Raw genomic sequence first — 15,658 nt, 5'->3', positions numbered from 1 at the left:
ATTTAGTTTATCGCCAACACCCCCCAAAATGCGCAGATGACCACCGCACCAGCAGAATCCCCTTGACCCCAAGCCGGCTGAGGAAGGTGTCCAAAAGAAGCACGTCCAGAATATCTTCCGGATGATTCTCCCTCCCCAGCAGTATATTGAGCTTGTGCTGCTTCTCGCGCTCCGCAATCAAGTACTCCCACAGGACGTCGATATCGGCGTGCAGCTTGTCCATGGTTGTCTTGGAACCGCGGTCCAGAAAACCTAGCCACGGGATGTAGTCGCCCACTACGGGCAGCCGGAACACCAGGGCCAGCCTCTGCATGAGCTTCTCCAAACTAGGCGTGGTGCCGCCGCCGGCAGCCACGTCTGACATGCGGCAGCGGAAGGTCATGCGGCAGACGAGGTCCCCCACCATGCTGGACATGGCGCGGGTCAGATCAACACTGGCCGCCACGTCTGCGATGGGCAGCAGGCCTTGCAGCAGACGGACCACCTCCTCTCTTTGCAGGCGCTGCATCTCCTGGATCCTCCTGGCGCTGAACAGTTGCAAGGTGGCCACCTTCCTGGCGTGGCGCCAGTGGGACCCGTACTGCGCCATGCCGAAAGCATTGGCCTGCCCGAACTCGGCGCGCTCCATGAACAGCAAGGCCGGCCGGGAGGCGAAGACCCTGTCGTGCGTCTGCAGGAACTCCCTGGCCGTGTCGGCACTGGAGGCCACCACCACTAGCCTGGAGCCCATGCGTAAGCCCACGAGCGGTCCGTACTTCTCCGCCAAGCGTGCCAGCCGCACATGCGGCAGACCGCCCATGAGATGCAGCAAGTTCCCGACCACAGGCAAGGGCAGGGGACCCGGAGGGAGTTCCTGACGCCTCCTCCAACCCATCGCAATTGAGTGGCTGACCCATATAAGAAATGCGATCAGCAGCGCGCATATGGCATTGCTACCTGCACTAGCAGTGCTCCAGGCGCTGCTCCACCCTTGCAGGACTAGCATTGTTGTGCTCTGCCCTACGACGTAATTCGACTTGGGATCATACCATCTTACCTGGCCGAATAGAGACTGAACCCAAGCCTGCTTTACATCTTCCCAATCATAACGTCAATCCCTTCCTGCTGACCACGACGTGCACTTAGGTCCGTTCCAAACTCGTCAAGATGGACGAGCCCAACTCTCTCATACGTGGGCGGAGACCTTTCACAACTGGGCAGACAGCTATAATATTTATTAAGTTAATGTTCTTTAATATGAACTTCCTGATTCGTGGGCTGGTATTTGACGTAGATGAATTCATTGTTGGCAAGGGTTCAAACTTTGAAAAGTGAGCTTGAAATATTTATTAGAGCCTTGCCACACATTTAGTCAGTGCTTGGAGTTGAAAATAAAGGTTAGGCTTTGAAAAGTGAGCTTAAAACCAGCTATAATATTTATTAGAGTCTTGCCACACAATTAGTCACTACTCGGAGTTGAAAATAAAGGTTATTATGAATTTAGTAAGTAGGAGAGGAAAAGGCCATGCCACACAATGGAAACTTGACTCGTTTGACATTTGAAATGTCTCGCAGGTCTATACATGGCTGCACTCTTACCTAGCCATATATAGACTGAACCCATGCCTACTTTACATCTATACTATTAGTTAAGGAAAGGTGGGAGGCTGGTGCCACGTGGAAGCCCCCCACCTCCCCCACAAAAAACAAAGAGAACGCGGGGGCGGGTGCCACGCGTCCAGCACCCACCTCCCCCAAAAATCGCGCCTGCCCCGGCGCGAAGCGCTAGGGCAACCCTAGGCGCGGAGCGCCTAGTCTTCCCTATCATAAAATCGATCCCTCCCTAGATCATGATGTGCAATAAGGGCCGTTTCAAACTCGACCAGAAGGATGAGTCCAGCTCTCTCGTACCTGGGTGGAGAGTCGAAGAGACCTTTCACAATTCATGTTCTTTAATATGATATTCATAATTGGTGGGTCGATGTTTGACTTAGAGGAATTCGTCATTGGCAAGGGTTGAAGCCTTCAAAAGTGAACTTGAAGCCTTCAAAAGGGTTGCTAGCGGACAAAATTCTTCAAGGGCGGATAACTTTTGCAGCTCTCTACACTGGACACATCAAGGCCGGACCCTACAATTGAAGCGCATGTCAATGTGTATGTATCTCCCCTAAGAAGTCCCCTTGAGATTAAGTTTCTAGCATAAGCCACAGACGTCACAGTAGCTTGAAAAGCACATTTAATAAAAAGCATTAGGATTTGATGTGCAACCCTACATTTCATGGAGCATGGGCCTTTCTTTTGGACCTTGCCATTTCCACTGGCATAGAAAATTAGAACCTTGTCAATCCATTGACAATTGTCATAAATTTATGATTTTCATGCTATTATGATTATAGACACAAATATGTAACCAAAGAATGTAAACCGCAATTACAATTGAAAGTAGTAAGCATATATGTCTTATATTGATGTTTGGACTACTTTATAACATATGATATGAAGCAAATAACATGACAAAAATATCCTATACAACTATAAGTAATATACCATTTTTTGTTATATGATATTATATGTTCTAAATTGCTTCATGTAAAAATTTCCATATTATTTTGCCATTTGTAGGGCGCTCTAAAGACCCTTGGGTAGGTGGACACCCATCAAACCCTAATGCATAAATTTTCAAAGATTCTAGAATAAGCGAGACTTCATGATAGCTTGAAAGACACATATAAATCATGTAAATCAAGCTCTAAGATTACTATTAAGGATGATTCTAAATTAGTAGTGCACACACCTTGTTATGAAATTAAGTCTTCCAATAGATGAATTAAGATTTTCAAAGATTCTAGCATATGTCAAACTTCACTCTAGCTTGAAAAGCACATCTAGATTACTTAAATCAAGTTCTAGGATTACTATTGATTATAAATTAGTTGCGCATACATGACACTACTACCTATTGAGATATCGAGCTATATGTGAGTTGGTATACACTACACAACTTGGTGATGTGGTTGAATATTATTCATTGGTATGTTAGGTGACTGACATGAGGATACACTAGTGATTTTACAACTAGATTGCATCCACATAGTCCATCCCTGATTATGGCACATTCATTATACCACCTCTTCTTTCCTTAGCGTATTCACACTTAGTAATCGAATGTATATACATTCGGGTACTTTCATATTACTCTTTTATCATGTTGTAGACTTGGTTTTTTTATGTGAAAGAAGAAGAAAGAAGGAAAAACATATTTTAGCCCTATCTCTCTGTGTGCTCAAGTCTCCATTGCTTTGTCTGTGTGCTCTTGGTTTTTTCACCTCTCTTACCTCTTATCTATTTTCATGGCATGAGAGCTGTCCTACGGCTGTGTGGAGCTTAATTGAAGGTGGAGGTGAAAGCATTGGAGCACGAAGTAAAAAAAATAAGCAACGAATAAGAAGCTATTCCACCTTGCTTGATTTGCCTTGGATTATAGTCAGAAGAGGCTCTTGAGGTTGACACGACTACAGTCTCTGATTATAGTGAAACTTAGTAAGCAAGAAGAACAGTGTGGATATTGCAAATAGACTCGTTAGGGAACTTTTCAATATCGTGTTTAGCATCTAAGATCATTTTAGCATCCATTTTCGACTTGCAAGTGGTTCCAATAGTAGCTTTTGGGTATATTGTGGTTTCGGCTATATTTACCATTTACAGGTGAGAGAACAGATTTCAAAACTGTAAGTTTCAGGTGTTTACTAGGTTGTAGACATAGAAGGCATCTACATATAGATTGAGGATTGCGATTATTATTATGCAATCAGTGAAAAACGATTGCATGTTTAGTTATGTTGAACAACAACAACCATGTAAAAATGCAAATGAAAGAAGGTTTGAACGTGGTGGAAAGGGATGCTTGTAGCGGAGGGGATCATAGAGAGAAGGAGAAGAGAAATAGAAAGAGATGCTGGAGCCAATTGTTGATGGTTTGTCTTGAAGTAAAAGATCATGAGAGGATGGACTTCTAGGTGCTCTATCCCAACTACTTGAAAAATGTTGAAATATATTTTGTAATTCAAAAAAATAATAAAGTCACTAAAACAATAATAAAATGTTGTATTTTCAAAAAGACACAAGTCATAACTAAAGTGACATATTTGCATACAACTACACAATAAAATAAGCCAATTACGGCCAATCAATTAATTCTATGTTTTCAACAATTCTATAAAAAGCATGGCTATGTACATTTCCTTCATTCTTCTACATGGTACCACACCTGATGCCAACATGCCAAGAAATCTAACGTGCCAACTTATCTAAAGCAAGGCACCTTATTTAAGGTAGGCAACCTCCTTCTTGTCAATTTGGTTTCTAAATTAACTAAGTGAATGATGTGGCCAATGAGATCTAGAGCCCTAAAAGAAACACCAAGGAAATAGATTTTTTACTGCAAGAAAATCTATCTTGTAAAATCAACAACCATCTCTTTCATATTTTATGTAATCACAACAAAGAAAAAAACACCATGAACAAAAAATCTTCACCCAGCTTCATAGAAACAATTCTCCCACGGCTTTATCTTTAACAAAATTTATCATTCTCTTTATGTTGTTCATATTATTCTTTGATAGACATAGAAAACACAAAATAATACTCCACTTTGAATGGAAAAATATCACATATGATTCATCTTCAAAGATTCCACAACTTTCTCTCACAATCTCTCACATGTAGATACATTGTTTTTGCATAGAATTGGCTATCTTTGACTCTCGCTCTCTCTCTCTCTCTCTCTCTCAATCAATAGTACATCATCTCCTCACTACAATACTCACTAATCACTCATAATAATTCTTCTTTGGTCATGGATGCCCTTTCCAAAAGGTGTGCCACTACATTGACTCTTCATAGCTCATCACTGTCACTTCACTCCAGTCTTCTCTTGAGTCTTCAGCAGTTGTTTCCTCCACTTCCTTGAGATGTTTTGAACTCATATTCACCTCTTTCCAAGGCTATAAAACTTTCCCAAAGTCACACATACATTCCACATAATACTTACAAAAGCATATAGAACAGAACATAATAGGAATAGAGGCTCTACAAAAGCTCAACAAAGGGTTACAGGAGGTCAACAAAAAACATTAGAACCACATAACTCATACTAAAACCATTCCAAAATATCAAAAACCATTCAATCAACTTTCAAACATTCTCAATTTCTATCAATCATTAGTCCATGCTTCATACAGAAGAAAATCTAAACAAAATAGAAGCTAAACAGAAGTAATCAGAGCCTCAACATAACATATCAAAACATCATAGAGCCTCATATATCTATTGTAAATCATCATGAGCTTCCAAATTATAATCAACCTTATCCAAATCACTCTCAAACACTTCCAAAACAATCAATCATCATGTAAAATCAACCATTCAGCTCACGAAAATAACAAAAATTAGCTTAAAAATCAAGTTACTTTAACACTCAACATATCCCCACACTTAATAAGGGAGCGTCCTCACAATCTAAGAAAAAGGGAAATAATTTTATTAAAGAGCTTAACTCGATCTTCTTTAGGATCTCCAATAAACCACCCAACTACGACTCCAACTTATAACCTGTATCTAAGAAATAAAAGGAAAACCCTTTATTCATTAACAGATCTTATAAACGACAAAAAATCATAACAAATTCGTAAAGATTATCGAAGGTTATTCACCTTTGCATCTTGAGCTGTCTATCCATCATTACCATCATTGCAAATAGTTGAAAAGTGAGCTCTCGAACAAATCCAATATTCAACCACTACGAACTCATCACATAGAAAAATTAACACAGCACAAACACAAAACAACCATCTGAATGGCACGTCCAAAAAAGAGATATAACATTAAGAAGCATAAAATGTACATCCAAAGGTATCAGTGAAGATGATCCCTCTTGAAGGCTTGATGATTACAAAAACAATCCATGGATAAGGATTTATCTACAAAAGTTTTTGGAGGATTCTAGAAGAATTGAAGGCAGCACATCCATTCTAACAAAACAAGGTATCTGCTAGTTGGTAGGTAAAGGGTATGGAAATACAGTACATTTAGTTGTTGGGAATAAATATTCACATTGAAATTCATACATAACTTTGGAATGGCCTTTTGATCATTATGTGAATGCCTATTATTATACGCTAGGTACCAAGTAAACTAGGCTATCAATCTCACTGAAGGATCTGGAGATTGTGAATATTGTTGGGCAAAATGGAGATAATTTTGATAATCTTGACTCGTAGTCATCCACTCCCCTAGAATTAATGGCCAATTAATGTGTAGTCTAGTAAGAGAATCAAGTGGATTCCATCCTTTTCTTCTTGGAATCTTCTAATCAAACCCTTCACACACACTAACAAGTGAGGGGGTTGAGAAATAGAAGTGATAGGAGATGGAATAGGAACTGGTACAAGAGGATGAAAAGATGGGTACGAAAAATCATAAAATGAGGAATAAGCTAAAGAAGAATTAGTTGAGAATTTAGGAGAATTGATTAAGAAAGGTGTTAAGTGATAGGCAGGAAAAGTGGAAGGAATATGTATAGATAGGGAAGGACAATACGAAGAAGGGGAAAACACGTGATCTTCAATAAAAGAACAATAGGTAAATATCAAAATTTGAGGGGCACCCTGAGGTTGGAAAAGGAGAGGTAAAATGACTGTTGAGTTTGACTTATAAAGGGAGAAATAAGCATTATACCGATGGGCCTTTTGTTGATAATAGGATAGGCTAGGAACGGATGGACCTAAAGCAGATCATCGATGGTAAGCATCGAAGAAAGATGAATCAAATGGATGTTGTTTGGAAAGATAGGCTAAAAGATCCACCCTCAGTTGGTTAATGTTCTACGTATGAGTAGAGACTTTCTTCTATCTTTGGTTCAAGACTATATAATCAATCATTGGATGCCATAAAGTGTCAGGGCAAGCAACCAATTTGGAAGAATAACATTGGAACATTTCATCTATCAGCAACTCTAAATGTTTGACGTAAAAGGTAGCTTGTAAGACCACATCCCCAACATACCAAGCTAGATCTTCATTGTCTGGAATCAACAGATCACCTCTTAAATACGTATAAGATATCAGCATTGTATTTGAAGTTAGAGAGTCTTCAAAGATCATTCGGACTACTTCAATCAATAAATCAGAAGACTAGGCTCCACTCCATGCATCGTCTAGAAGAGTAGATCCATCATTGAGAGCTTAATATACAAGGCTAACTTTTGTAGCTGATAGTGTACAAAAAATGAGTGATCTGGAGGAACATGCTCCTAGAACTGCTCAAACGAAGACCGTAATAAGTCCATCAGCCTTTCCAATTTAGCCTGGAACAAAGGGCATAACCTGGCTTGTCATTGGAGAATAGCCAAGTCCGCAAGGGACAAATAAGGAACTGGATATATAGTAGGGCTCTGTGAAGAAGAACGTAATTGAACCAATTGATCGTTAAGTTGCTGAATTTGGATGTTTCTCTATTCTAGGATGGTATTTGCTATTTTAAGCTCCTCTGTCTGGGCAGCGAGAAAAGGCTGAAGCTTTTGAGATTCCCTCAACAATCTATCCCTCTCCTTAATCACCGTACCCACTTCGATTTTAGTGTCAACCAACTAGGTGTGCAAACTAGAAATTTCCATTTTCTAAGCATCAATAATCTTAGTCTGTTGTTCCATTTGGATACAAAGATCAGAAAAGCAGTCATGAGCAGAAGCTATCTCATCATTTACCTTTGTCGACTCTTGGACTTCATCATAGCAAGAGGAATAGAGCTGTTGGTAGATACATGCAGTCATCGTTGAGAGCTCAATGGAACGCTAACCATCTTGACATAGGAAGGGAATTTCATCTCCAGCTACCAAGCATTGTACTGAAGGGATGGAAATCTCTAGAGTACCATCACGATGTACTCTAAAAAGACTGAGCATTTTGAGGAAAGAGGATAGTTGAATGCTAGATTGAACATGAATGGAGACTAGAGGAGAAGTTGGGGCTGATTCAGCCACTTGTTTTAAGCGTTTCCTCTGAAATACCACAGGAGGGATAGGATCAAGATCCTCAGTGACAATATCATAGTGTTTAGTAGGAGAAGAAGCTTCGGGTGGATCAACTATCAAGGTAGGAACTTCTTTCAAAGGGGCGGCATATGTCAAGAAGATAGAAAGGTAGAAACCAAATATAACATTAGTTACATTATCAATAGTTATGTCTTTCAACACTATTCTAGAAGTTGTAAACAACTCCTTTGAAAGGTAATTTGAGGGTGTCTTGGAAAGTATAAACCTGTCCTGAAGAAATTGGCATAGTTGTTTCCACACAGGATTAGAGATCATGGAGACACTGATGCCAGAAGTAGTAAGAACCTTCTTGGGATCCAACACATCTTGTATCTACTTCTGCAACAATTTAAGAATATCCTCTTTGGGAAATAATTGTCTAGCAGTAGGGAAAGAATCTCCCAGATAGGGTAAAGATAGAGCCTTGCCTAAACTTTTAGGTGTCAGTTGGACAACTGTTCCTCTAACAGGGCCAGGCCGCTTACTATAAGAGGCTAGAAACTTATCACAAGTATTTCTATCCTCCGGAATAAGTGGAAATGAGAGTGCAACGAACTTGGATAAGCCTACTTTGCTATTAAGTTCAGACTCCAGTAATAAATAATAGTTGTGAGACACTATTGAAACGTACTGAACTGGAGGAGGAGTACCCTGGGTAGTTCGCTATATGTATACCCTCTATATCACATGCGTTCAAGGCCTATTTATAAATATTCTTATCTGTGAATTTTTTCTTAATAAAACATAATCCTTTTCTATTCAATCTATAAGTAATCCCTTCATATGGGACCCTTCTGTATGTAAAAAATGTGTAAAAATGATATTTTAAAAATTCCTTATGTTTAACTCACATGATACATACATATATTTATGACTGATCTCCCTGGGAGGAGTACGAGGTGCTATTCACATGGATGACACACATACCACACACACAGGCAATTACAACAAATGCCTACAAAACAACAGGATAGAAAGAGGATATCAATCTGAATGAATTAACACAGACTCAATCGACTAACTAACCATCCCAAGTAATCCACATCCTAGAAAAAAAAAGTTTGGCATGACCTTTGCACACATGCGACCGAAAGCTTCATGTGATGCAATACAATCAGACACCCTAGATCCTTGTATCAGGCATAAAAGAAAACTATAGACCATCCCCTGAATCGTGTCCTTAAAACCAAATCATAATACAACGACAACCCATACATGACATGACCAAAACTTCTATAATTAGGTTTGATAATAGAAACAACTTCAAGGACTGCGTGTGCCCTCCCCATGAAGCACATTTATTAAAAAGAGAAAAAAGTGCAATGAATGGAATTAGTTTAATAAATGGTTTGTTTTAAGAAATTATTAAAAAATAGATGAAATTTTATTAAGTGTTAAACCTTAAAAAGAAAACGACAGTTCATTTTTATCCTTTAGTTAAAATTTATTAAGTGTGAAATGGTGATTCATTATTGTAACCCTTGACTTTGAACCTTGACTTTGATCTCTAAATGCAAATTCGTTGATTAAAAATTAAGTGTGTGTTTAATGCATGTACTTGTGACGGCAAGTTCATTTTTAAATAAACTCAAATGTGTCTGTGGTGCACAAAGCGCATGCTAAGTGAAGTGCGGATTTATTTTTTAATTATTAGAAAAATGTATATTTAGCGTGAGTGCATGTGGAAAAGTGTGTGATTAAAGTTTCTTTCAACAATTAATCGTGGTTTTGGGATAACCCAAAATAAAAGAAATGCATGGCAAGTGTGTGTATACAATAGAACTGAATGCACACATATCAATCCCAAGATGCAAGTAAGTTCAAAAGACAAAGGCCACTAACTAGAAAAGATGTGACATAGTAAGCATACCAAAAACAAAAAATAACACTCTTTTTTAGTTTTTCTTTTAAATATCATGCCAAGGTTAGTGAAGGTGTATTTGGTTTATTTGCTTATTGTTGTTGATTGTTTATATATATATATATATATATATAATTTATTATTGTTTTGTGATTATGGTTAAGTGAGGATATTTTAGCTGAAAACATATTCTTGAAAAATTCTAGTGTGAATCCAACATAAGAAAAAAATTTGGGTGTGGATTGATTATTATTATTTTATTTATTTTTTATTTTGATAAAATTGGTCACATGAATAAATGTCAAATTTTATTGGTGAGGCTTCAACAATCATCCTTACATGAAAATTGAACCATCAAGTTTCAAAAATATTTTTGAATTTATCCAATATTTTTCAACTTATTTTTTAAATTTAAAATGATTTTTTCATGAAGTTAGGTGTTTAATTATCATTTTTACCTTAAAATAATAGTTTGACCATTTGGCAAAGCATTTTCAATTTTTAGAATATTTCAAAAATATTCAAATGAGTTGGTGGTATTTAAAAAGAAAAATTAGAATTATTTCAAATTTGTATTGATTTTTTGAATGAAGTTTATTTAATTTTCAATGGATTTTAAAGGATTTTGAATATTTATAATTCTTTGTAACTAATTTTTGCATTACAACCAATAAAATAATTCAAAAAAAAATCAATTTGTCAAAGAGTTTTTCAAATATTTTTTGGTTTTTTAATTGAAAATTTTAGGGTTTTTAGGTGTTTCCTCAAGTTTTTTATTCGATTTTGAAATAAAAAATAGCTACCCGGGGTTGCGTGTGAATAGCTACGTGGAAACAGCTGAGCATGTACCACCACACAAACAAGGTTGAACGCACGTCCTCACGTGTGACCGTTTGCGGACAACTTTCAGACATGGCACGAGCACACCCTCTATGCGCGTGAATAAATACAATCACCAAAACACATAAAAATTTGCGGCAAAGAGGGCGGCCTGCATGTGAACAAGGGCCAACGAGGAGGCCTGATGTGAGGGTTGGACCACAAGCAATAGTGGGGGCCGGTGAGGGGTGGGTGTTGGGGTTTTGTTTTCTTTTTCACAGGTTGGGGGGAATTCGTGTGGGAAAGGGGGTTTAGGAGGGGTAAGGGTGGTGGGAACGCGGTCTATGGGGAGGTGTTGGTGGGAGTTTCTGCGAGTGGGGGTCTCCCTGCGAGTGGGGGTGGTGGGAAATGGGGCTAGGAGAGGGGTGGTGGGGTGGGAGGAATGGGGGCTATGGGGGGGTGGTGGGCATGGGGGCTATGGGGGGGAAGGTGAGGTGAGTGGTAGGATTGGTGGGCATGGGGGCTATGGGGGGGTGGTGAGGTGAGTGGTGGGATTGGTGGGCATGGGGGCTATGTGCAAGATGGCAGCGAAGGACAGTAGGGGCATTGGCAAGGCATGAGGGGCCGCCTGGGCGGTAGGCACATCCAATGGTGGCGGCCGTTGCAGACGAGGGCGACAGGTAGTGCAAACGGGCGGCGAAGCTTTGTCTAGGCGGCGGATACGGTACCAGGGCAGGGGGACAGACGCCCATGATGGCAGCGGACGGCGAGCAGCGCTGGCAAGGGTAGTGTGGATGGTGAGCGTGGCGAGTAGCATTGGTGGCCAAGAAGAAGAAGAAGAAGAAGAAGAAGAAGAAGCAAGGAGGGGTCGAGGAAGAAGAAGAAAGAGAGAGAGAGAGAGAGGGAGAAGAAAAAAAAGAGAGAGGAGAGAGAGGAGGGAAAAAGGGGATGGGGGGATGCGAGTGGTTATGGGGGGTGGATATTTTTTATTTAAAAAAATGGTTGTTTCATGTAAAGAATAAAAAGTTTGTTTGTTTTTTAAAAAAAATTAGTTGTGTGTTTTTTTTGGTATATTATGATGTTTTTTTTAAAAACCAAAGAAGAAAAGCGTGCAGGGGAGGGGGGGGGATTTGTGTTGCCAGGAACGGAAGAGGGTGCGGGCACACATAGGGATGGAGGATGGTAGAACGAATGTTGCATGTGCATGGGAAAATGAAAAAGGGGGCGTTCGCATGCAAACCCGTGTGACATTAGGGCACAATATTAAACAAAAATTAATTCTGGAAAATCTGTCCGCCTCGTAACAAAGTGAAAAAAAAAAGGAAAATTGTGCAGGACGACGTGTCGAACTAGCCTATTGCTTGAGTATGCTTTGCTAGTCCATCAAACAACAACTAGATTTGGACCACCATATCATGAAGCTAGCTCATCAAGCACAGCATCCATGTTAACCAATGTCTCAAGGGTAGTCGCATGTAGCATTTATAGGATTTTATATCATTTGCATAGCCAATAAAGACACACTTAGCAACCTTTCGATCCAACTTCTTCCTCTTCTTATCTAGCATATATACATAATCAATACATTCAATGACTTTAATATGGATGATATTTGGTTTGTGCCCATACAATGTCTCATACAATGTAAGATAATGAATACTAGATGATGTAGGAGTTCTATCTAAGACATATACTACAAATATACATTTGCTTCATTCCAATAATAGTTTGGTAAATGCTTCTTATTTAGCATGGCTTTTGTAGGTTCCATAAGCAACTTGTTTTTTCTATCTACCACACCATTCTATTGCGATGTGTAACTACACATAAGCTACCTTTTAACGCCATACTCAGCAAAGTGCTTGTCAAATTCACAAGAGATAGATCTCAAGCATGAGATATAACATCCAACATGTGTTTTAATATCCTTGAAAACATCTAGCACTTCATCCTTGTGCTTAAGAATATAGAGCTAAGTATGACTGTGGAAATTATCAATAAATAAGACGTAATATCTTACCCCATTAAAGGATGCATTATGCACCAAACCCCAAACATTTGAATACACCAATTACAGTGGTCAAATACTATTTCTAACATATCTAACAAATGAAAGTCTTCTTTGCTTCCCAAACTGGCAAGTGGAGCATCCATTCCTAACTCCAGATACTTGGATTTTGGCAAACCAAGTACATTCTCCTTCTACTGCATGGTTTTTAGGCATTGTATGTTTACATGTCCAATCTACTTATGCCAAATTTTCACATCTCTAACTACTCTAGTGTCATGAGAAAACATGGCTTCCTTTAACTCAGGAATAGTAGCATCCAAGATAAACATCTTGCATCCCTTTTGCCTTTGGCAATTAGCTTGTAGCAATTTCTATACTTTTCAATAAAACATTCATCTCTATTTAATTTAACTTGTAGATTCTACTCTGTCATCTGTCCAACATACAATAAATTTTTAGTGATAGATAGTACATGCAACACATCATATAGACTCTTTTTCTTCCCATTGACATGCATAACTAGTGGTACAACACATGTATGCTTGATGTCATACTACGTATCATCACCAGTACATACATAGCAATGAGAGGCTACTATCATCTCATCAAACTATTCTCCATGCACGATCATATGATTTCATGCACCTGAGTCAATGTACCACTTTTTAGAAACTTTTTATTCATCTTGTCTTGCTCAAGAATATCCTTCGATACATGTGTCATAGAAAATAGCCTATCTGAGTGATCATTAGTAGCACATGTTGTTTACCTTTTACTTTCATGTCAGTCTACTTTTTATGATAGTCTTTTGTTGTATGTGCATACATTCCATAGTAATGATATTCTTTGTCTTTATTCAATTGATCCTGAGATTGCCAAGGGCCACCTTTGCCTCTAGGTGATCTCCACATGGTCTTGAAAGGATCCTAATCGTGTTTGATCTGGTGCATTTTAATTCTGCCAAGCATTTTGTTATTTCTATCAATAAGCATTTTGAGTGTCACCACGACCTCAAGAGGCTCCATGAACCCTACCACCTCTAGCTCTCTAACTAGAGTAAAAGACAATATCTCTGCTCTAAGAGGGGCTCAAACCTATATTGAAACTAAATTTGACTTCTTCATATAGCAGCAATGCAAGTAACTCATCCCAATCAAGGGGTTTTCATCATACAAAAATCGATGTGTCAAAGGTTTTGTATACATTAGTCAAGGCATTCAAAGCCACTGCAATCATATCATCATCCTTGATCTTCAACCCAATAGAAGCAAGTTGAACTGCAATGGTTTTAATTTCTATAGTATAAGCTTGTATCCTTCTCTCATTTAATGACATATTATTTAACTATTACTTCATATTGAATTTTCCATACATAAGTAACACTACCATAGTTGTTCATAAAAATCTCCCATGCATCCTTTAGAGTCCAATAATTAGTGATTACATGGCCATAGCATGTGATATACATAAGGAGAACCAATGTAGAACTTTACTAGCTCTTTTCATCCACTACTTATGAGCTCTCTACTGCTTAGGAGTAGGATTTCTATTGAGCACAATGTTGGTTTGACCTAATCTATAGTACATAAAATCCACTAACCTCTTCCAATCAGGAAGTTTCTCATTTTACATTTCCTTAGAGCAAAGTTTTTATTGTCAAGCTTCTTCCCCATAATTTGAATGATATTATATTTGTCAGAGAGAGAACTAGGGAGAGAGAAAGAGGAGAGAGAAGATTGCAGAAGAGAGAGAAAGATTGTAGGAAGAGAGAGAAGAGGAGTGACGAGGATAGAGAAAGACTAGATTTAGAAAGAGAAAGACAGGAAAGAAGGGGAAGCCATAGAAGCTGTGAGCAAGATGAGAAAGAAAGACTGTAATTGTATTAATCTGTCAAAAAGATGTGAAAATTTACATCTCCCCCCTTTTATACCAATGTCAGTGTGACATGGCATAATATCAATGTTATTTACACTAATATTTTATTCCCAGCTTCTTACAATCCATCCCTTCCCAAAAGTTTTTTGTCCTAAAAAACAAACCTGAAAACAATTAGAAAAATATGGATAGAATAGAGTACTACTCTGTTTTTACAGCTTTACAAATGGGAAATGAATGAAGTATGACTAACTACATGAGCTGAAATTGAAGAACGGAAGTAAGCCCTAGCTATATACATGATTTGGAATACTTCAGAAGCATATGGAGCCATAAAGTCTTCAACAAATAATTTGAAAACAAAGTAGATAGCTTGCTGAGTAAATAGACCCTGTTGGACCAAATCTGCCATAACTTCTAGTAGAAGTGTCCAAATGGGACGTACCATATATCAAAACAAAGCTCTTGAAGAGTACTTTAAGCTCATGTAGATAGCTTAATTCTAAAAATTAGAAATGATAAAAACTGTTCTAAAACAGCGTGCTGTCTTGAACCAGTCTGCATCATTGCTAGCTCCATAAGCAATAGGCTTTCCACCAATGTATCCCTCAAGTAAGGATACTCATCCAATATAGAATCAAGTCTCCAAGAAGCTTCTTCAGGTGGTAAACCTCTCCATTTGATCAAATATTCCACAATAGAACATGATCGAAGCTTCTTTTCATGTTGACCTATAACAGCTTCTAGGATGTACTAAATAAGACCGTCTTCATCAATAGGTGGCAGCTCATCAACTATATCCACTGGATCAACATAATAAGGATTAAGCTGACTAACATGGAAGACATTATGAATCTTTGTAGAAGAGGGAAGCTCTAGTCTATATGCCAAATCTCCAATTCGCTTAAGGATTCGGTAAGCGCCATAAAACCTGTGGGCAAGCTTATTACTAGATCCATCTTTTAACATAGAGTACTTGGATTTGGGCACCTTCAACAAAACCAGCTCTCCTTCTTGGAACTCT

General features: G+C 38.6%; 1 protein-coding gene across 1 annotated transcript; it reads right to left on the bottom strand.

Annotated features, from left to right (window-relative positions):
• Positions 1-7: 7 nt before the first annotated feature.
• Positions 8-966, bottom strand: LOC148012387 (5-epiaristolochene 1,3-dihydroxylase-like). The gene has a single exon (XM_087669149.1). The coding sequence runs from the start codon at positions 872-874 to the stop codon at positions 8-10; it is 867 nt and encodes a 288-aa protein (XP_087525275.1). The 5' UTR covers positions 875-966.
• Between the last annotated feature and the right edge of the window lie 14,692 nt (positions 967-15,658).

Source organism: Lygodium microphyllum, chromosome 27, assembly GCF_053477565.2.
Source record: "Lygodium microphyllum isolate KBCC chromosome 27, Lygodium_microphyllum_v1.1.10, whole genome shotgun sequence".
NCBI classification, from domain to species: Eukaryota; Viridiplantae; Streptophyta; class Polypodiopsida; order Schizaeales; family Lygodiaceae; genus Lygodium; species Lygodium microphyllum.
This window is presented reverse-complemented; position numbering and strand designations above follow the sequence as displayed.

What these genes read in the sequence shown, in the direction of transcription:
- LOC148012387 (XM_087669149.1), bottom strand. Translation starts at nt 874, where the DNA reads ATGGGTTGGAGGAGGCGTCAGGAACTCCCTCCGGGTCCCCTGCCCTTG.